Below are 24732 nucleotides of genomic sequence, written 5' to 3'. Positions count from 1 at the left end.
TTTTATGTTTTTATTAGATTTATAGAAATTTCTTTTAATAAATCCTAATGCTTTGTTTGATTTTTTTGTAGTTTCATCAATATGTGGATTCCATGATAGTTTTTCATTTATTATAACACCTAGGTATTTTGCGTTTTTAGTCTGTGTTACTGGTTTGCCATGAATAAGATAAGTGGAATTAATTTGTTTTAGTTTTTTTGTTACTCTTAACAACTGACATTTTTCTGGGTGGAAAGACATGCTCCAATTTGATTCCCATTTCTGTAATTCATCTAATTCTCTTTGTAAAATATCTGTGTCTTGTGTTGTTTTAATTGTTCTATATATTATGCAATCGTCTGCAAATAATCTGACTTTTGTTCCTGAAGTAATGCAATTTGGTAAATCATTTATGTAAATTAAAAATAGTAGTGGACCCAAGACTGTTCCTTGAGGTACACCTGAGTTTACTGTTATCGGTGTTGATTTAGAGCCATTTATTATTGCAGTTTACATACATACATACATATATAGGTACATGCATACATACATACATACATGCATACATACTTACATACATACATAAATACATACGCCAAACATTCTGCTTTATATAATGGATTGTTAGGATATCAATAAAAAGTTTTAATTATATAGATATTTAGATGATTATGTTAACAAGCTGTGATTTCTACAAATAAATGGGACCGCCTCCTCCACTCGAAAATGTATGGCGGGGAGGGTGGGATTGATGCCATCGCCACCTCCCTATCCCACCAAAATAATCTAAAAAAAAATTAAATATAAATTATTAGTATAAATTATTAACATAACTAATAAATTTGTATACAAATTGTGTGTCTTCCCCTCCCCGGATATGTCAGTGCTATTAGCACTGTCTACGGATGTAGTTTATTACATGATTTTGGAAATTGTGTTAGATTAATTAGTATTGCACTGTAGAGTCTTTACACTATTTCTTTCAACACAACGTTCAAAGGGTCGCTTCTATAAGAGAATTATATAAAACCTTTCGCAATTTAATACGTGTCCTAGTGGCATCCATGCGTTTTTCTCGGTGGCCCTACCGGCCCATTTGCGTACCGGCCCACCCGGAATTGGAGCAAATGGCCACATAGCCAGTCCGCCTCTGTACTTATAAATCTTTGACAACAGCTGTAAAGCAAATAATTTGCAAAACATTACGTTGTAAGGTTATAAAATAACTAATACATTTCCAAGACAGGAGATCATCAGAATAAAGTGAGTAGGAGATAGGCTTCATCTGCACGACAGTGATAGAAGTAACTTTAAATAAATTCCTCTTTTAAGCATTTAAAGGTAAACAATTATTTTTGTTTTTAAATTTCAATTAAAATTAAGATAAACATTTTTGTAAAGAACTTTTTAAGAATTAGATTTCTTTCCCAAATTCTCCCCCCCCTCTTCTTTACATTCCCTCATTGTTTCCTACTCTCACCCCCCTTTCTCCCTTGTTTCTATAGTATTCTGATGTTTATGTGTGTGTGTGTGATGTGTAATATGTTTGTCCCTTAAGTAACGCCCATGTGGTATATCTGTTCAGTGGTCAAAAAAAAAAAAAAAAGATCAGCCCAGTAGGTCAGAAATGTAGAGAGTCAGTCGTTCTTGGTTTTGAGATATCTACTTTATCAGGTGAATAAAGTGTTGCAGATTCGTATAAAAAAAAACTATACGAATATGTTTCCACAAGGGGACCACACTTTGTGATCAGTGCATCTACAACCAAGAAATGCCATTTTTACCTAAGTAAACTGATCACCCCCCGATGATTTTTTTTTCAGTGCATGGACTTAAGGCTTAGTACTTGCTAACCGTTGAGCTCAGACAAAGAACTTTCTTCAAGAAAAAACTTTTAGACGAAGACCTATCTATTCCATTTTTTTAATTTCAATATTTCATTTTCATTTGAACTCTCTAGAGTAATAAATGAAAGTATTGTTAATGAAAGATAATATTTGGTACAAGCAATGCATTGTTTCCGAGTATTTTCAGTTGGCATATCGCAATAGCATACGCAATGACGATATGTTTTCAAGTATTCTTGTAACATTTGCTAATTAATATTTATGATATTTTATGTCAAATTTATTATTATAAAACTAGTTTAGCATAAAAAAAAAGTAAGTACATTAACAAAAAATATACAGTAAGAAGTTGAAGATAAGATACACAGTAAGTAGTTGAACATAAGATACACTGTAAGTAAGTGACTGTAAGATACACTGTAAGTAGATGACTGTAAGATACACAGTAAGTAGTTGACTGTAAGATACACAGTAAGTAGTTGAACATAAGATACACTGTAAGTAAGTGACTGTAAGATACACTGTAAGTAGATGACTGTAAGATACACAGTAAGTAGTTGAACATAAGATACACTGTAAGTAGATGACTGTAAGATACACAGTAAGTAGTTGAACATAAGATACACTGTAAGTAGATGACTGTAAGATACACTGTATTTAGTTGAACATAAGATACACTGTAAGTAGATGACTGTAAGATACACTGTAAGTAGATGACTGTAAGATACACAGTAAGTAGTTGAACATAAGATACACTGTAAGTAAGTGACTGTAAGATACACAGTAAGAAGTTGAACATAAGATACACTGTAAGTAGATGACTGTAAGATACACTGTAAGTAGTTGAACATAAGATACACTGTAAGTAGATGACTGTAAGATACACTGTAAGTAGATGACTGTAAGATACACAGTAAGTAGTTGAACATAAGATACACTGTAAGTAGATGACTGTAAGATACACAGTAAATAGTTGACTATAAGATACACTGTAAGTAGATGACTGTAAGATACACTGTAAGTAGATGACTGTAAGATACACTGTAAGTAGTTGACTGTAAGATACACAGTAAGTAGTTGACTATAAGATACATAGTAAGAAGTTGAAGATAAGATACACAGTAAGTAGTTAGCTGTAAGATACACAGTAAGTAAATGACTGTAAGATACACAGTAAGTAGTTGACTGTAAGATACACAGTAAGTAGTTGATTGTAAGATACACAGTAATTAGTTGACTGTAAGATACACAGTAAGTAGTTGACTGTAAGATACACAGTAAGTAAATGACTGTAAGATACACAGTAAGTAGTTGATTGTAAGATACACAGTAAGTAGTTGATTGTAAGATACACAGTAAGTAGTTGATTGTAAGATACACAGTAAGTAAATGACTGTAAGATACACAGTAAGTAGTTGACTGTAAGATACACAGTAAGTAAATGACTGTAAGATACACAGTAAGTAGTTGATTGTAAGATACACAGTAAGTAGTTGATTGTAAGATACACAGTAAGTAGTTGATTGTAAGATACACAGTAAGTAGTTAACTGTAAGATACACAGTAAGTAGTTAACTGTAAGATACACAGTAAGTAAATGACTGTAAGATACATTGTAAGTAGTTGACTATAAGATACACAGTAAGTAGTTGATTGTAAGATACACAGTAAGTAGTTAACTGTAAGACACACAGTAAGTAGTTAACTGTAAGATACACAGTAAGTAAATGACTGTAAGATACACAGTAAGTAGTTGATTGTAAGATACACAGTAAGTAAATGACTGTAAGATACACAGTAAGTAGTTGACTGTAAGATACACAGTAAGTAGCTGACTGTAAGATACACAGTAAGTAGTTGACTGTAAGATACACAGTAAGTAGTTGATTGTAAGATACACACTAAGTAGCTGACTGTAAGATACACAGTAAGTAGTTGATTGTAAGATACACAGTAAGTAGTTGACTGTAAGATACACAGTAAGTAGTTGACTGTAAGATACACAGTAAGTAGTTGACTGTAAGATACACAGTAAGTAGTTGATTGTAAGATACACAGTAAGTAGTTGACTGTAAGATACACAGTAAGTAGTTGACTGTAAGATACACAGTAAGTAGTTGATTGTAAGATACACAGTAAGTAGTTGACTGTAAGATACACAGTAAGTAGTTGACTGTAAGATACACAGTAAGTAGTTGACTGTAAGATACACAATAAGTAGTTGACTGTGAGATACACAGTAAGTAGTTGACTGTAAGATACACAGTAAGTAGTTGACTGTAAGATACACAGTAAGTAGTTGACTGTAAGATACACAGTAAGTAGTTGATTGTAAGATACACAGTAAGTAGTTGACTGTAAGATACACTGTAAGTAGTTGACTGTAAGATACACTGTAAGTAGTTGACTGTAAGATACACAGTAAGTAGTTGATTGTAAGATACACAGTAAGTAGTTGACTGTAAGATACACAGTATGTAGTTGACTATAAGATACACAGTAAGTAGTTGACTGTAAGATACACAGTAAGTAGTTTAACATAAGATAATCAGTAAGTAAAATGGATTTGATTTTGTTTTTATTAAAGAAGATGGAAAAAAACAGTTTATTAAATGTGACAGAATAAAGACACAAAATAATATGACAATGAGACATTGTGTCATTAGCAAACTCGAGACATAAGAAACTATTAAAAATCTCAAAATAGTTGATGATTTGTTTGAATAAAATATGTCTACATTCTGTACCGCAATCTTAATTTATCAAAAGAGTAACTTATTTTTTATTTCGCAACAATATCAAAATATAACTCTTCATTTTTAAAAAGAATGTTATTTTTAAATTATCGATAACCTACGCAAAGCCAATCTGGCTAATAGAGGCTATGACAGAAACAAGCGGCCATCAATAAATAATACACAAAACTGTAGCCTTTATATATATATATATATATATATATATATATATATATATATATATATATATATATATATATATATATATACATATATACACCCTATGAAGTTCCACTTTAAAATTAATATCGTATCAGAAACCTGAAATAGCAGAAAATCATGCTGAATATAAATTACTCCATTAGATCACTTGAAAAACAAAAAGAAGTAGTGCGTTTTAATGTCGCCTAGCCATCCTACTAAGACATAGAGACGTTACCGCACAAGGACCAGCTCTCTTTCCTCATATCCTTTTTCTATCATCCTTCATGCAAAACGCGAAATTAATTAAAGAATGTGGATAATGTCTCATCTTCCTCGATGCAGTAGTGACACCGTGTGTTAAACCATTTGAACTAAACACGAATCGGGCAGTGACTGACTCAGAACTTGGCTAGGAACTGCCTGCTCTGCATGACCAAGTTGTCACCACACATTCTTTCAGTGTATTCCTTTGCCTCCCTAACTCAAGACACTTATTCAAACCGTCCCAGCTTTTATACCAAATCATCAACAATCGGCCGTCAGCCAGGGATCGTACTTTCATTGTATATTCTCGTACTTGTCAGTAATTAATACCAGCCGAGTTCAATTAGTCTGTTGTTTTAACGCGACATGGCCCACTTCTCCACTTTCTTATGCAATAATGATTCGTAAGCGACAAATGTTTTGTAGTCAGGCCGATGCTGTCCTTGTTTAGCAAGTTATATCTGGACGTGTTTCCCAAAAATAGAATCGGCATCTTTCGCCATTACATTTAAGCACCTTTTTTATGAATTATTATATTTACAGATGAAAATTGCATTTTTGGCAGTTCAGTTATATTTTGTATTTGGATGTGAAGCTGGTAAGTAGGCTAGAAATATCTGTATTTTTATCATTTAAATTTTAAATAGGATACTTGCTTTTGGTGAGATGTTAAACCAAAATGTTCACTAATAAAGTAGTTGAATTGAAACTACTTGCATTTTGTGGATATAATAAATAAAAAGTAGCTACAGTTCACTAATAAATTAATTGAATCGAAACTACTTGCTTTTGGTAATATGTTAAATAAGAAAAAAAATTAAAGACACCTCTAAAAGCACTGAAATCCTGTCATAAAGGTTGCATCTCATTTTTTCTTGGCGTACATATATAGTTTCGACTATGTAAAATAAAAGGCGTGATGCATTTGTAATTTACTTAAGGTTGTCATTTTAAGAAAAATATTTTCTGCTATTTATGGCTGTTATTTTTTTTTATTGACATTCTATTTTTATAGCACCTTGCAGTGTGTTTACATGTAATGTAAATAGTGCGTCTCTGGCCCAATCCAGATTAAAACCTAATCTGCTCGATCCAGAAATTTGCCAAACTGTGATATTAGATTATGCTACTAGTCAGAACAATAAGTTAGTTCATCACTATGCAGTCAGTGAATTGTAAGTTGTATTAATATAATATGAATGATCAATCAATTGCTAATCACTTATTTATTTTAAAATGCACTAAATTTCCATCATTGAATTATTTCTATATAGCCATTAGAAAACAATTGTTTATATCTCTATGTTATATTTGAAACTTTTAACATTCTAAAAAAATGTTTTTTTTTAATGTCAAATTTTTAAACTGTCTAATAACAAATGTCACGCTTAAGATAGTTTCATATGCATATATAGAAATAATAAGTGACGTGTGAACTATTCCTAAAAGAGACAATTGTCTAAATGGAGTGGGTTTTGGGAAAACGATTGTGTGCGCATGCATGAAGAGTGAGGAAGGCGTGGGTGCGGGCTGGAGGGGCTAAAGGAGGGTTAGATAGTAATCGTGCGTGCGTGTTGTCCTGCATGCTTGGGGGATCTAGAGAATTATATATACAGAAAATATTACTTGTTCTCTCTTTCCTCTTCTTTTTCTGAGCGAAAGTTACGTGGAGTAACTCTAGTCCGACTTGCAGAAATAAAAGAGTTATCTTTCCATGACTTTTTTATCGAGAGTTAGAGAGTTGGCGTGCGTGCGTGGTGCCACGCATGGTCGGGCGACGTAGAGAATTATATATACAGATTTATCATATATAGACATTGGCCTAGATTTAAATAGATTAGGTTCGGTTGCAAATTAATAATAAAAATCAGATCAAACAATTATCAAAATGAAATATTTGCTACTTTTTAACAAGAAACTAAAATCTAAAATGTTATAAAATCGAATTCAAACAATCATATGGCATTATTTGGTTGCTTATTAAAAAATTATCCAGTTTGAGCTTCTTTTTTTTTTTCGATCAAGTAATTTATTTTTTTTTAATGAAGAAAAAAATTTAGGAGCTTTGCTTGTTTTTGTGATCTAAATATTACATAAGGACAAACGACTACACTAAACTTGAAAACATAAAATAATTCCTAATTGTTAAAGACTTTTCTGTTGACAATTATGACTCAATGTGGTAATAAGATTAACAAGTAGGAATGAAGTAGCAGTAGTTGAGCGTGGTAATCCTCTCTTCAAAATTATCGTGTTTTTTTTATAAGATAAATTAAAGGTAGAGTAAATAAGGTCAGAAATGATAGCAAATTCGAATAATTGTATATACATATAGAAGTGTTAAAGAGGAGAGGTAAGGTGAAATAAAATAAGCTACAAAATTTAGCGGGCCATCACACATGCTTTTAAACTTAAGGCACTCAGTGTCTTTAAAAAGTGAACCAAGAACTGTCTTACAACATGATTTTAAAATATTCACTCACGTTCAGATATAATTTTAAGCTCTATATGCTGTAGTTTTTACTGTCACAGCATTGTTTAAGATTCATTGTGAAACGAAATGAATAATGAATAATGCTCATTACAATAGCTCGTGTTAATCTCACGTTGAAAGTCTCGGGCTGAAACTGACCATGCGGTCATACCCCCACTTGAGGGGGCCCCCAAATGAGTGTCCGAAAGGTGTAAATACATGTACTAAGATATTTGATTAACAAATAGTATCAACTGGAGTCTTTTTTCAACATTTATGGATTAAATTTATAACAAAGATTTAAGTCTATCAATAAGTTGACATTTTAAAAATATTTGTTCCCACATAGATCAAAATTTTTTTTAAGTTAATTTTAAAACGCAAATCTTTAATAGATTTGTTGCTGATTTATTTTCCCCTCAAAGGAGATCAAAGATGTGCTTGCTGCAAGAACTAAAAATATTTCTCTCTTGGTTACTATACTAGATTTAAATGGCGAGTATTTTAAGGTTACGCTAATTAACATTGAAGAAAAATGTACAGAATCGGGTATAACAGCTTCAATAGTTATTCTTAATAAAGCTAGAATTGTTCAATATTAGGGTTTGGCTTCTATAATTTCAAACTAAACTTCACACTCGAGTTATTACCCCTCTATTTATCTTTCCTTAATCCAAAGGACATATGTTTTTCTAAATTAAAAAAACAACAACAAAACAACTGTTCTTATAGAGTGATAACAGAGTGAATTACAAGCGTGGGAAAATGAATCAAAAAACCTAAATGTATTTCTTTTCGTCAGAGGAAATGTCACAATCATGGGATATTTTGTATTGGTCAAATTAAAAGAATGTTGTTCTTTCTATGGGAACTTCCCCCATGTCGATTTGACCACAGTGGGGCTACAAAACAGCGTGCAGCAGAGGTTAATCATATGATAACGTAGTCACAATGTTAGACATAAGTTCAAAGGCAACATTTCTGAACTGTGATAATTACTCTCTAGATAGATCCAGCAATTGTCACCTTTTTTGAAACTGTACATGAAATGTTCAACTTTTTTTTTCGAATTATCTTCAGAGATGGGCCAAACTGAAAGAAGATGAAGCCGGGAGTTTAACAAAAAGAGTAATACAAGAGAAGTTGTTGCATATCTGGAATTCTGGTCAAAGCTCCTGCGCCCAATTAATATAGTTCAGAAGAAACTATAAAAGTCTGGACTGCACATACGGGAAGCTGCTGAATAAATTAGTACTTTTTCATTCTTTCTGCAAAATGATGAGAAACTGACAAAAATCTAATCCATCAAAAAAGGAAAAGAAGGTAGTGAATACTATGGATTCCCTGTAATCGAAACAACCAGAAGAAAGAAAAGACTTGATGGGAAGTTGAGTTCTAATGTAGAACTGTCAATAGAACTGCTATTCAAACGTGTTGAGACCTAAGTGCTGGACAGATTTCATATGGAGATGAAGGACAGATTACAACGGCTGGAAAAAAAATGGATATCTTTGGGTTTCATCTTGAACCAAGACACCTGTTGAATGATGAAAAACTGTGTTACTTTTTCTGTTTGAATGATAAAATATAGGCAAATAGCTTGTTCAATGATGTCATTGATGCACGAGCACTTTTCATCAACAAACCAGTAATACAATCACTAATAGAAAATTGAGGAAGCTGGCTTCATATGGTAATCACGTGTGCTCAAACCTTGCAACCTCATTCGAACACTGCTAACTCATGCCAATTCCATTGCGTCATGTGAGAGATCATTCTCATAGCTCAAGTTCATCAAAAACTATCAATGGAGCACAATGACGCAAGAAAGGTTTAAAAGCATGGCTTTAATATCAGTGAAATAACAAATACTCGAAAGTATCGATGTAGATGATGTTATAGATGTCTTTGCTGCACAGAATGCACGACGTTAAGCGATATGAATTGAGATTTATCACTTGTGCATTATTTAGCCAATAAACAACGGTATTATTCATTAAAAGAATATTAATGATAATTTTTGGTTAATTTTACTGATATACTGTACCAAACTTGATTTTGGGCTTATATATTTTTTGCGTAAAATATCTCATGTCATTATTTCCAATATCAAAATACAAGGGGCTCTCAAAGAGGTCAATCCACCCTGGCCTTCAATTCCCTATCTACGCCCCTAGGCCCTGATTTTTTTTCTTCCGTTGAACCTAAATAATTATGCATTTAATCAGCTTTTTAACTTTTAATTTACTTATACTATGCAATACTACTTTCTAGCAAAGAAAAACTGTCTTTCTCATTGGGTATTATCGACGCACTACCTTGTTATTGTTATATTTTACGCATGTTAATAGTTAATTATGGTTTGAGTCTTTCATGAAACTATATAGCTTTAAACTATTTTAACTGAAACTTTTTTTTATATTTCAGTCTTCCAGATTTTAGAGCTAGCAGACAAAAGTTTAAAAACTTTAAAGGACTGATTGAAGTTTATAGCGATGGAAGTTTTGGCGATAACTTTTACACGATGTATCTCGTTCCAGAATCAAGATCAATTTTCATACAATCATGCATAGACTATGTACGTCGATATGACCTGGATGGTATATCAATTAGACATTCACCGTATCAAAGACCACTTTATTTTAAAAAATATTTTCCAATACTTCTTCAAGTAAGCTTTATAATCTTTGAATGATAATTTATATATTTAAAAAAAAAAACATATTTATTTTACTTTTTGATTAGCTACCTATGAACGGGGAAATACGGCTATAATATATTAAATATGCACATAGAGATGCCAAACTTAAACATTTGATTTACTGGAGACGTAAACTATCAAAGCTCAATGGTATTGGAAAGGACAACTTTCTTTATACAGAGCACCTTAGAAATGACCTTATAAACTACAGACCTTACTCTAAAAGAGAAGACAATGTCGGTTTTTATGTTTATGTAGTCTTGTATGTTTATGTAGTCTTGTATGTTTATGTTTGTATGTTTATGTAGTCTTGTATGTTTATGTAGTCTTGTATGTTTATGTAGTCTTGTACGTTTATGTTTGTATGTTTATGTAGTCTTGCATGTTTATGTAGTCTTGTATGTCTATGTAGTCTTGTATGTTTATATAGTCTTGTATGTTTATGTAGTCTCGTATGTTTATGAGTCTTGTATGTTTATGTAGTCTTGTATGTTAATCAGTGACTTCAGCTTTTCTACATTGCTGATTTTTAAATTAAACAATTGTTGTTTTTAGTGGCCCCCGAAAGGGAAAAAGACGCTATTAGTTTTGTGCGAAATGTCTGTCCGTCTGTCCGTCCGTCCCGTTTAGATCTCGTAAACTAGAAAAGATATTGAAAATCCGACATCACAATATTTTGCCATTCAAAGTTCTGATGCAACGGCAACTTTTTTTTTTTCTGAAAGCGAAAAATTTTATTTTTTAAATCAGTTATGCAAGCAGTTTTTTAAAGAGAAAAAGCTAATTAGTATGCATTATAAGTTAGACCTAATTTAAAATGAATAGTAATCTTATAAACTTTATTTTTCTGAACTTTTCTTTATTGACGAAATTATTATTTTTTTAAGGATTTTGAATAAGAGATTGAGCCTTTTCAAAACAGATCAATTATAAGACATCAGTTAGGCCAGGGGAGGCGCGGTGGCTGAGCGGTAAAGCGCTTGGCTTCCGAACCGGGGGTCCCGGGCTCGAATCCTGGTGAAGACTGGGATTTTCAACTTTGGAATCCTTGGGCGCCTCTGAGTCTACCCAGCTCTAATGGGTACCTGACATTAGTTGGGGAAAAGTATAGGCGGTTGGTCGTTGTGCTGGCTACATGACACCCTCGCTAAACGTAGGCCACAAAAACAGATGAACTTTACATCATCTGCCCTTTAGACCACAAGGTCTAAAAGGGGAACTAGTTAGGCCAGGTTCACATCTAACTTTACATTCACTTACACCTATCCTTTGATCTGCGGGACCGTTGGGGCACTACACAAGATCTGTTAACCTTCTTTCTCCATTCTTATCTCTCATTGGTCTTTGATATAATTTTATTTGGATGTTCTTTCTCAAAATATTGAAGCCTGCCTGGGTGGACCTCTTAGGGGGCCGATTTTGAGATTGTGTTTCCACACAAACTGTCTTTTGTAACCTTGTTTTATTTTGATTTACATTTTCTTAGGAATAATGAGAGAATTATTCAAAGTTTTTACTTGATCCAAATATTAGACTTGGCAGAAAACATGCTCAATATTTTTACAAACCAGACAGACAGAAAGACGTACAGACAAGTGATTTAATATAAGCTTTGTAAAATCATACAAAAAGTAGTACTTTTTTGCTATAGCCTTATCGTTATCCAAGTGTTCTGTTTTAGTGTAAGTTTTTTTGTTTTAAATGTGGTATTTGCGGTGAGCTACATCAAGATATTTGACATTGGAAATGTTTTCCTACATCTAAACGAGACAAGCATACGAACTAAAAAGTACCACTCAAAACCAAAAGCAACTTTTCACCTTTCAAAGTTCACTAAAAGTATTAACATCAGATAGATAAAAGAAACATATACTTTTGTACTAAACAATATTTTGTCTTTTATATTTAGGAAATAATGGACGCGTTTCGAAATGAAAGTGAAAAAACGGGAAGAACTCGCTTGCTCCTGTACATATCGCTCTTGAACACCAAGTCACGTATTGAAGAGGATTATGACATTCCTGTATTGTTTAGGCAAGTACTAATCGATATATTTTTAAACTTGTCATTTTAGCATTTCTTTAAAATGAATCAATTTTCAAAATCATATATATGTCTGTTACTGCATTAAAATGAAACAAGGTGTTTTCGCCTTTTTTTTTTTTGGGAGTGATTGTCATTTCTGTGCAGCCGTTTAGACGCAATTCTGTTTTTGCGCGATTTTTTTTCGCGCGAAATGCTTTTGTCAACTTTTGTATATATATATTTTTGTATGATGTCTTTGAAATAACATATATATTTCTCTTGTTTGGGTGTTTATGTCTAGCTATCACTTGTCTGAATTATTTGAGGAAAGTGTGGGAAAAAAGAAGGAGGTATCTGCTTGAATGTAAGTTTGTTTACTTGGAGAGAAATATCAATTAGGGTGCTGAACACACGTTCGTTGCTCAATAAAACAAAGATGTGCATGTGTGCGTGTGTGTATTTGTTTGCCTTGTATTAAAACCTTTAGAAAGAAAGCTAATTTCATTGTTTAATTCTATTGACTTAATATACAAAGCACCACAATTAGATCTAACAAACAAAGAAAACATATGCTTGAATGTTAAGAAACACTTGATCTCTGTAACTAGTATACGGATATAATTTATCTATATGCTTGACTGACCATGCCAATGTGTTATCTTTTTTGCATGACCACGCAACACTATTGCGTATGCCCAACGAAAATATACACACTAAACTAGGACTACATGTGTAGGCTCACTACGTCTGTCCAGGTCGTTGCAATCAGTCGAACACAAAGTCTATTTATGTTTTTTTTTTTGTAGGGAGATTATGGATGAGTTGTTTTTTTCTATAGTTGTTTTTTCTAATGCTCTTAGATTTATATAACAGTAAATCTAAACATTGATATCAATAAGCGGCCTACAGACTACAATTAAATCTATGATTCGCGACATCTAAGGTTCAAGATATAAATAGGTATAATTGATGTTTCCGCGGTTAGTAAAATATCGTTTGCCGCGAATAAACTAATAAATATATGATCTACTACTTCCAACTATTAACTAACAGCTACACTGAGTATTTAGACCTTCAAAGCCAGAAACAGAAGCGGTCTTTGGATTTTAATTTACAAGTCTGATGACCAGTTGTTGGTCTGAAATTCTTCAACACATACATCGAACCACTATAGAAGGCAAATTGCACTTTACTTATGAGAGATTTACATTAGTAACTAGTTAAATATATACTAACATATTTTACATACAGCCTTTATAGTTGGTGGCCTCGTACATACTCTTATGCTACACATATAAATTTGTGATAGGCTTATCTGTTTAAAAATACTGTTAAGCTTTAATATATAAATCAGTAACAGAGTTTATAACAATAAGGAATATAAAAGGGAAATAAATTACCAACCCATATAGATATGTTCAGCAACACAAACTATTTACAAGACACTTAGGTATTCGGCTCCGGCCGAATATCATTTTTTACTATTCGGCTCCAAATACCAAAAAGTACTGTCTGGTGCACCCCTAATATATATACATACATATATATATATTTATATATAGAGAGAGATTTAGCTATAAATAACACATGTTTATGACAACTTTTTAAGCTGCTTTATGGATTGCGAGCATTTGTAAGTAAAAGTCAAGATTTAACACAAAAATTGTCTTCGTTTTCAGGTCGGTTGACATTGCTGTAGTAAATGTTAAATATTATTCGTTTAGCCCCTTAAGAAGTTATTGGACACATCGTCATCAAAGTAGACTGTATGGAAATACCACAGATGATGAACTGAATATAGTAAGTTTTCTTTTCGTTGTAACTGTCAGCAGTTTTACATTAGGTTTGATATTTCGAGATAAATAGTAACACAAAAAAAAAACATGACAAATACTTTTTTGAATAGACACATAACTCCTTAATACAACTTATAAAGCCTTTTTTTTAAATCTAATGATTGTTAGATTTAAAAAAAATGAAAAAAAAATGTCCTTGTCCGATTCCTCTCTCCCCTCCAAAAAAATCCTGGTTAAATGATTTTAAAGATCTACTTGACTGTATACATTTACAAAATGTTAGGACTTAAGATCTAGATTTAAAAGACCTAGAATATGATGCGCCAAATTTTCTGGGACATTAATTTTTTAAACGAATGTGGAAATAACCGAAGACATTCAAGATATATATTTTCAGGTTTTCTAACCAATTTTTTTTTTTTACTTTAAAAAATTATAACGGTCAAACAAGAGTTTTTCCAGTGTGACAAAAGCGATAAATTTCTTTTTTTCTTAGCGATAAACATACCTGTTGAATATCTAGGAAAATTGGTAGAGCCATTTCATGAGATCCGTGTCCACACATCAAGATCTTATGTTTCATGTTCTTATTTTTTTTTTTAAAGTTTCCAAAAAGTTACGAATTGTTTATAGGTATTTTAAAAAAAATATTACAAAACAATGCTTATAAATCTAAACGCACTAAAACATTGAAAATAAAGAAAGAATTTGCTTTGTTTAGCATAAGAGAAAAAAAAACTATCGATCAAAAAATTGTTTTATTTTTTCTCTGTCACCAACCACCTCTATATACAAGCTGCGTTGGTGATTGTGAAGGTTGTTGTCAGATTGGATCAATAGCGAGAAACTCCAAGCCCTAAATCAGTCTAGCTATAGCGAACTTTACAAGGAAAACTCAACTTTTATATATAGTTATTATAAAAAAACTTTTTCATACCTTTCAACATATTTAGAATAAATACAAATGTGAATCATTTCATCATTTAAAACTAAAATAGTTAAAAACAGGCTATTTACTACTCTAACAACAAACTCTCTCAACTGAAGTCTCCGACCTTTTCTCTTACAGACCCCAGTCACAAGCTCTTTAGAAAATTACATACCTCATATATTCAGAAAAAACATTCATGTGGACCTGTTGAGCAGGAATTCACTGACAACCATTCAACACTCCAGTTAAAGAAAAACTCTAAATTTTGCCCTACCATTACACTATAAAAACATGGTTTGTAACAAGATACCTCCTCCCAATAGTGGTAAGTTTACAATTATAGTAAACTAGTCGACCTGCGGCGTAGCATACGCCGCTATTTTGCAGGGTCAGCAACCTATGCGGCCGCAGCGGGCCTCGCACTTTCATTTGCCCCACACTTTCATAGGACCCGCACTAATTCTAGGTGTATAAATTATTAAATTAAACCATATTATATTCTAAAACAGATTTCCCGCGCCCTCCTGTCGATTTACTAGGAGCTCCTGAAAATCTCCCGAAATTACAAAATATACAAAAAAGTCCTTAAAATATATCAAAAATGACAATTTGGGGTGTCATTTAAAATCGAAAATCTAATTCTACGCGCGATAAATAAAAACGACATTATGCATTAGCCGTAATTGTGTAATCTGGTGAAAGAAGCTTCTCGCGCATCAAACTAATGAAGAATTACTTGAGGTAAACATTTTCAAAGATAGATTGAAAGATTTGGTAATTCTTGCAATTGAGCGTGATTTATGTAGGAAACATAATTATTATGATATACCGTATGACTTTGCTTCACGGAGGCTCGTAAAGTAATTCTGTAGTAAAGAATGAATAAAATGCATAGACGAATTTATTTTCTAATACAAACTATTAATTTTCACTTATTATCCGCTTCCCTACCCAAACTTGGCCCCTCAAAATCCGTTTTGCATAGGGCCCAACAAAGGTTAAGTCCGGCCCAGCTATTTAGTGACGGGTGAATATACATAGTAGATTACTTGTTCTCTTTCCATGCTATTTAGTGTTTGTAAAATGTTTGCTTGTAAAATGTTTTACATGTTTCGGATGTTCCTTCAGAATTGAAGATAGTTTACTTCCTAGTCTAAACCTCCAACAGGACGAAAGGGTACGGAGCGGGCATGGTTGGACAGTCCAGCTTGCAGCCATCCGTATCGACGTGGGAATACCCACATGTTCTCACCCCACCCCCCTTATGTTTTTTTCGTGAAATAAAAGAGTGATCTTTCCTTTACTTCTTCTTCCCCATCCAAACTCTTGAGGGAAGAGGAGATTTATATATATATATAGATAGTACCAAGGTTTAACACTTAACTCACACACAATACTATCTCAAAATATAAATAATAATATTTACACACTTAAACCAAAAAACAAAAACAAAAAAAAGAATGGTGGTATTTGTCGGGGTTATAATTTTGGCCATGGCTGGTCTGCCCGGGCACCCTTGACAGTCTGTCAGTTAAAACGTACATTAGTTAACTGTCACAGTCCAGTTTTAGAACCTCTGTGACATGAAGTGACACGCAGTCACCTATTGTAACACTCCGTGCGAGCAAGCACGAGGTTATGTGAATAAGTTGAAGGACTCTGAAATAAGGGTCAAAAGTTAGTTAGTGAAGAACTCCGGCAGAGAGTGGATGTACGATTTTCTCTGTCTGTAATATGAATGAATATTAATGAATTTGATTTAATGTTAACTTGAGAGTTTTCTTTGGACTTGTATTTTGAACATTTCATAGATGTGACTACTTATTCCACATGGCATGAACAGCCAGTATTTATTGGTGTATATTTTGTGACGGCTGAAGTCGCCAGTATTTTCTGTAATTTATCTATATACATAATAAATTCCACGTCTGCTACCACTGTGTTCACCAGTAATTCTAAATGTGTCATTGGAGACTTTAGTATATTAGTAATGTTGCGCACTTGCAAATCTAGTGCGTCTAATAAAGTACATCGCTAAGAGGAGTATTATAGCCGTACCAGAAGAGGTACCTACATCACACGGACGTACCCACGCCGCTACACCTACACGAAAAACCAGGTAGCGACATTTGGTGGTCAGTATGGCTGTTAACTAACAGTATGGACCTACAACATAGGTGACTTTTGGCCTTTGGTGACCAGTAAAGGAGTCTTAAAAGGATCTCAATCGACTCTATAGTAAACAGCGCAAGACTACACGTTAGACCGGTACTTTTTTCTCAAGATGGCGGCTAACTAAACAAGTACGAAATCCAGCCTGCCCACAAGATCCATTCAAGTAACACCTGCATCCTGAGATCCATTCAACGCCAACCCTGTTCCTAGATCTACCTCTGACACCTGTCCGGTGTGAAACCGAAAACAGAAGACGACTCGATTCCTATCTAGAGCTACAGATGTCGTCTGAAAGAAAGAGCCGTACCATTCAAGACATCGCTTGATGACACTAATGACAGATTCACCGCTTCATCACTAGTGCTCGCCACTATTCATCATTGTGGATTACTTTGAAGTACTAGACAGAACTTGTATCAACTATAAATTTGAGCATTTGAGCCATCTTATGGCATTGAACTGGATTATATTTTTTCTATTACCACTTTAATGCTCATAGTGACGTGTATTCTTAAATTGGATTACCTATACATGGATTATCATTCTTAAATTGGATTACTTATACATGGATTATTATTCTTAAATTGGATTACTTATGCATGGATTATTAGCGAACCACCCAAGCTATAAGAGGATTAAACTACACGAGTCAACAAGAAAAAAGTCTGTAAGTCATTATTAACAAATTAAATACATGCATATGATTATAAAGTACATGGATTTTGCTTTGATATACTATAGCAGTAATTAAATTTGATTGTTAGTAGAGTTAGTAATTGATAACTCTTGGCATTCTTGGAGCCATATTTTGATTTCATTTTTCTAAGTGTCTTTTAAGGGTGGCTGGAGAGGGACTATTGTATGAACTATCATAACAATAGGATCTATTAGGGTCTATCCTGTTTGTTCTCTAACCTCTATAAGGCCCAATGCGTTTGAGGCTCTCCTTGTTGGTACGGAGGTCATAGAATATAGTGGGAAATTATTTATCTAGCTGTTGAGTCTTGTTTGTATTTCTGTCAGTGTACTTAATCTGTATCTATATTGTTGTTTGTTTAAAAGTCCTGTATCCATATATCTGTATTTCTCCTGTCACATTTCTACTTTTTATTAATTTCTTTAAAAGCAGACTGTGTTGTTCTCTATATTGTTTCTGTGTTTGTCCTTTTTACTTATACTGTACATATATTTTTCTTTCTCTTACTAATTTACATTTTTTACTATTTTACTCTGGCACAACAGCACACATGTATAACATATATTGATATTTGTGAATAGTGAATTTGAATGGTTTATAATTGAGTAACTGAGTAAATTTTGATCTAGATCTATACATTGGACAATTATCACTACATTCTTTCATTACATTGTAACCATTGATTGAATTTTTTATATTATTGTGTAATATACACATGTTAAATAATTGACACACATTGTATTGACAAGTATAACACAGTACATTTTTCTTTTCTCACTTAATTAACTACACAAAGCATTAATCATGTCTTCCTATGACAAAATTTTAGAGCTAGTGAAAGTCATGGAACTAGAAGGGGATGAGAAAAAGGAATTTATTAAAAAAGAATTAGAAAAGGCTGAAAAGAAAGAAAGGGAAGAAAGGGAAGAAAAGAAACAAATTAGAGATAGGGAAGAAAGAGCTGCTGAAAGAGCTCATCAGAAAACATTAAAAGAACTAGAAACTAGACAAAAAGAACTAGAACTAGAAGCTGCCAAAACAAATTCCAACATTAATACCCAACAGTCAACAACAAAGCCATTCATCTCCAAATTCCACAAATACAATTCTAAAGATGAAACACTTGAAAACTATTTAGTCCAATTTGAGCATATAGCCTCAACCTATAGTCTTAACAATGAAGACATGGCCAAACACCTACTAGCAAATTTGTCCGGAGAACCCCTCAACATCATTTCCACTTTAACTGTAGACCAAAAGAAAGACTATGCAGCAGTAAAGACTAGATTATTAGAACACTTTGGAAAAAATTCAGATTTCTATCGTAAGTTGTTCAGGGACACTAAATTGAAAAAAGATGGGGACTTCAACAGGATAATATTCGACATGAGGACTAACATGATAAAATGGTTAGAGCTAGCAAAATGTGACATCAAAGACCCGACACAAGTCCTAGACATGCTACTTATTGACAATGTCCTCAACAACGTGACAGACTTAGTTTTTACTTTCCTTAAAGAAAAGAAGATCAAGACAGAGACTGAACTGATAACGAATCTAAATCTATTTAAAGACAGTCACCCTGGACACACGATTGACAAAAGAGATCTACACCAACTAGTAGCCACAGCAACAACATTCAACAACAACAACAATGACAAATTCAAATGGTCCAACACCAAGACTTGTTTCAATTGTGGGAGAAAAGGTCACGTAAAAAACCAATGCAAAGCTCCTATAAACTACAATAACAATTACAGATACAGAAGTTACACTAGTTTCCACAACCCAAACAGCTACAAACAAAACAACAATAATTACAATAATAGACCACATAGACTACACCAGAGTGCAAGTCCCAATGAAAGAAGAAGTTTTGCAAACAGTTACCAACACAATAGCTATAACAGAAACAGGCAATCTAGAAGGGACCAATATAACTACCACACAAATAACCACCCAAACAACTACAATAGAGGAAACAATAGAAACAACATTGGCAATAACACCAACACCCATAGAGAGGAAAATGTAGCCTACATGCAAGCAAATAAGTCCAAAATAAAAGTCTTTCCATCCTATGTTAATTCTAAAGAAGTAGGATCAATTCGGGACAGTGGAGCCACGGCAATAATAGTTAAAGCCTCTTTAGTCGAACCAGGACAGTATCTAGAAGATACAGTAAAAGTGACCTATGCAAATATACAAAAATTCGATATTTGCAAGACCGCTAAAGTCCTAATAGAATCACCCTGGATTACAGGAGAACTAGAAGCTATAGTCATGGACACCCCAGCACAAGATCTAATAATAGGCAATGTAGATGGTGTAAAAGATCCAACACTAGAAGAAGTTATGCAATGGGCGGAAGATAGACAAAAATATCCCCTATTTAAACAAGAGGCACTATTAGCTCAAACCAGATCACATAAAAAAATAACACCAGAAATAGAATGCCCCACTGTATTACTCAATGAAATAGGCATAACTAGGGAGGAACTAATAGCTATGCAGAAAAATGACACCACAATACAAGACCTCTTAAGCAAAGATTATAACAAGATAAATTTAAATAACCACCACATAGAAATTAACAACTTAGCCATTAGATATAACAGGAAAGAAAACTGTACTAGACTTCAAATCCTGATCCCTAAAACTTTAAGAGCTAAAATATTAAATATGGCACATGATGACCCCACAGCAGGACACTTAGGAAAAAAGAAAGTATATGCTAAGATAGCCAACAAATTCTTCTGGCCAAAGATGGGAAAGGACATTAAGAACTATGTAAACAGTTGCACAGAATGTGCCAAACAAAAAACAGTGACTAGAGCCCCATTAGAAAAATCAGATAAATCTCACCATTTTTGGGACAAAATTGCCATGGACATAATGGGACCCCTAACAACCAGCAGTAAAGGGAATAAATATATTTTGGGTATCATTGACATGTCCACTAGATGGGCAGAGGCATTTCCTCTAAAAGATATAAAGGCTATTGACATATGTAATTGCTTGAAAACACTTTTTCTTAAATTTGGATTCCCTAATAAGTTACTGTCAGACAATGCATCAAACTTTAAGTCCCACCTTAACCAGGCATTTGCAGAAATGACTAACATCCGCCTAGTCCATAGCACTATCTACTCACCACAGGGAAATGGGGTAATAGAAAAATGGAACAGAACTGTAAAACAGATGATATATAAGCTAGAAAGAGACTCAATGAGTACCTGGGACCAGACTCTTAGCTATGCTATATTTGCCTACAACACTAGCATCCATGAAACCACCAAATTCAGCCCCTATGAGCTTGTATTTAACAGAAAACCTAAAGGACCGTTAGAGTTATGGGCTGACAACATGTTAGACTTAGAAAACATAGAACAGTACCATCCTTGGATAATTCAGACCAAACAACAGCTTAGACAAGGAATAAAACTAGCAGAGATAAACATGGACAAAAATTTAGAAAGGCATAGGAAAATAAAAAACAGAAATAGAAAACTAAGAACACTATATGTAGGTGACCAAGTTTTTGTTAAGATAGAAAACAAACACTGTAAAGATAAGAATGAGGGACCATTTAAAGTTATAGAGAGAATTAATAACAAAGTGTACATCATTGATAAAGATGGTAGAGAATGCAAACTCAATATTGACAAACTTGTAAAATTGGATAAGAGACAAATAACTGACACAGATATAATTGAACCTGATGTAGAAACCAAACACAACATACAAGAACATATAGCAAGCACCATAAACACCACACACAACAGTAGTCCAAATATTGAAAATGATATGTTACAGAATTTGACAGTCAAATATAGTGATGTAATTACACAAAAGCTAGGATGTACCAATCTGATAGAACACACAATAAAACTCAACAAAGCACTACCAACTAAGACAAAAGCCTATAGTATCCCCAAAGCATATGAGGACTTAGTTAGAACAGAAATGACCAACTTAATTAAAGATGGGAAGATAGAGAGATCAGAAACATGTAAATATGCATCACCCATGGTCATTGTAAAAAAGAAAGACAGTGGAGAAAGAATCTGCTGTGACTTTAGAGAAATAAATAAATGCACAGTCATAGACCCAGAACCCCTACCAGACACTGACAGCATAATTACAACTTTAAGTAAATCATCCCTATTTACAACAATGGACTTAAACAGAGGCTTCTGGCAGATTAAAATGGACCCTGACTCTAAGGAATATACAGCATTCAAATGCACTATGCCAGGCCTAGAAGGTATCTATGTCTGGAATGTCATGCCATTCGGCTTAATAAATAGTACAGCCACATTTCAGAAATGCATGTCAAAATTATTAGAAGGCATAAATAATGTATTGTCTTATGTAGATGACATTTGTGTTTTCACCAACTCACAACAGGAACACATTCATGTACTAGAGCAAATATTTTCAAGACTAAGAACACACAACATGACATTAGCCCCCAAGAAATTAAACCTAGCTAAGCCTGAAATCCAATTCTTAGGATATTGCATTACCAATGACAAAATTACACCCACTGAAACAAACCTAACAAAGATTAAAAACATAAAAGAACCTAGGACTAAGAAAGACATGAGATCATTATTAGGACTTTGCAACTTTTATAGAAAGTTTATTCCAAATTATGCACAGATAATTGAGCCCCTTGTTGAATTTACTAAAAGGAAGCATGGAAACACAATTTGTATAGATGAAAAAAGTAGACTAGCATTAAGCAACTTAAAAGATAAATTTAATGAGAAACTAGAATTAGCCAGTATTGACCCAACATCAACACTATCACTATACACTGATGCCTCCAACACTGGTATTGGGGCATGCTTACTACAGCAAAGAGAGTCATTTTTTAAGCCAATAGTACACATCAGTAGAACACTGTCTGAAACAGAAAGAAAATACTCAGTGATTGAGAAAGAATTATTAGCCATTGTATGGTCAGTTGTAAAACTCAAGAATTACTTGTTAGGTAGATTTTTTAGCATTAAGTGTGATCACAAACCATTACTGGCACTAAAAAGAAAAGATCTAAAAAATGACAGGATAAACAGATGGACACTCATTCTCTCAGATTACAAATTTGATTTAGAAAGCATTCCAGGACATGAAAATGTAATAGCTGACTTTTTATCCAGATACATAATACATGAAAAAGAAACAAGTGAAAATAATGACATTAAACACATCAGCCAGGACATTCTGATAGAATAAATAACCAGTACAAAGCACTTAGAAACAAGCAGTAGTAGTCAACTTAGTCAAATTAACATTCTACACATTTTGCAAATAGGTCATGACACTTTATTGTTACACTTTTCTTTTGGGTCATGATGACATTTATGCTTATGATCAATAACAGATCATCTATTTTCTACTCATTGTATTTTATTGTCAACTTGTAATATGACAAATGCCAGATGTGTTTATTTTGTGTGTATATATTGTATTTCATTACTGATTGTGCACAGCAATGTAAACAATGAGATGTAAACAACAGTGAACTACTTGAACTGTTGACCTGAATCTTTTTTTTCATAACAACTCACAGATGTAAATATTGTCTAAAATTTTTTACACACCTGAATACTACAATGAATGTTTGTAAACATGGAAATTTGTTTACTATTGTACTTCAATACTACACTCAGACTATTTATAGTAGTCTTATGCAAGGTCAACCTTGAACTGGATTGACATGTATCTGAAAACTCTTTTTTTATTTTTCTTGATGATGACAAAACTTAGAATAATATTTTGACACAGCACATCACAGTTGTAAATAAATATGAAATTTTTTTTCTGTAATCATTTTGAGCAAATTTACTCAGTGTGTCAAATGATACACATTGATAATGTTGTGCATCTACAATTATAGTAAAACATTGGATGTGGAATAACTTGTATATTTTTCTCTTTTTTATATTCATTAGCATGTGATTGCATGTACAAATATTTTTTTTTTAAGTACAAATGTATGCATAAAGTTTGTTAACACTTGATGGAGGTACTTTTCATTACAATTAATGTTACATTTCAGTGATTTTGCTCTCAGTGAATTAAGTATATAAATGATTTTTTGGACTCAGTAATTTATATGATGTTATACATAATTACTAAGATTATATAAGATGACATGAGCAATTGGAGTGAACTTACAGCACTTGATAGAATAATGGACTAAGCTCATATATATTTGTACAGTGATATTAATGTAAAATATATTTGTCAAAGATTTTTGGTCAAAAATCTTTTTGGAGTGTGGGGCGTATGTCACAGTCCAGTTTTAGAACCTCTGTGACATGAAGTGACACGCAGTCACCTATTGTAACATTCCGTGCGAGCAAGCACGAGGTTATGTGAATAAGTTGAAGGACTCTGAAATAAGGGTCAAAAGTTAGTTAGTGAAGAACTCCGGCAGAGAGTGGATGTACGATTTTCTCTGTCTGTAATATGAATGAATATTAATGAATTTGATTTAATGTTAACTTGAGAGTTTTCTTTGGACTTGTATTTTGAACATTTCATAGATGTGACTACTTATTCCACATGGCATGAACAGCCAGTATTTATTGGTGTATATTTTGTGACGGCTGAAGTCGCCAGTATTTTCTGTAATTTATCTATATACATAATAAATTCCACGTCTGCTACCACTGTGTTCACCAGTAATTCTAAATGTGTCATTGGAGACTTTAGTATATTAGTAATGTTGCGCACTTGCAAATCTAGTGCGTCTAATAAAGTACATCGCTAAGAGGAGTATTATAGCCGTACCAGAAGAGGTACCTACATCACACGGACGTACCCACGCCGCTACACCTACACGAAAAACCAGGTAGCGACATTAACAACAAGCATTTATATAAAAATAATTT

General features: G+C 33.2%; 1 protein-coding gene across 1 annotated transcript in view; it reads left to right on the top strand.

Annotated features, from left to right (window-relative positions):
- Window positions 1–994: 994 nt before the first annotated feature.
- The window catches only part of LOC106065433 (oviduct-specific glycoprotein-like), a 40205-nt gene continuing 16467 nt past the window's right edge, over window positions 995–24732 (top strand). The window contains exons 1-6 of the mRNA XM_013224242.2: window positions 995–1320; window positions 5573–5627; window positions 6045–6204; window positions 9930–10173; window positions 12113–12237; window positions 13908–14028. Coding sequence (XP_013079696.2) covers window positions 5573–5627; window positions 6045–6204; window positions 9930–10173; window positions 12113–12237; window positions 13908–14028 — 705 coding nt within the window. The 5' untranslated portion in view covers window positions 995–1320. The remainder of the gene's footprint in view (window positions 1321–5572; window positions 5628–6044; window positions 6205–9929; window positions 10174–12112; window positions 12238–13907; window positions 14029–24732) is intronic.

This window comes from Biomphalaria glabrata, chromosome 9, assembly GCF_947242115.1.
Source record: "Biomphalaria glabrata chromosome 9, xgBioGlab47.1, whole genome shotgun sequence".
Classification (NCBI taxonomy): Eukaryota; Metazoa; Mollusca; class Gastropoda; family Planorbidae; genus Biomphalaria; species Biomphalaria glabrata.
Note: the sequence above shows the minus strand (reverse complement) of the source record. Positions and strands in the feature narration are given on the sequence as shown.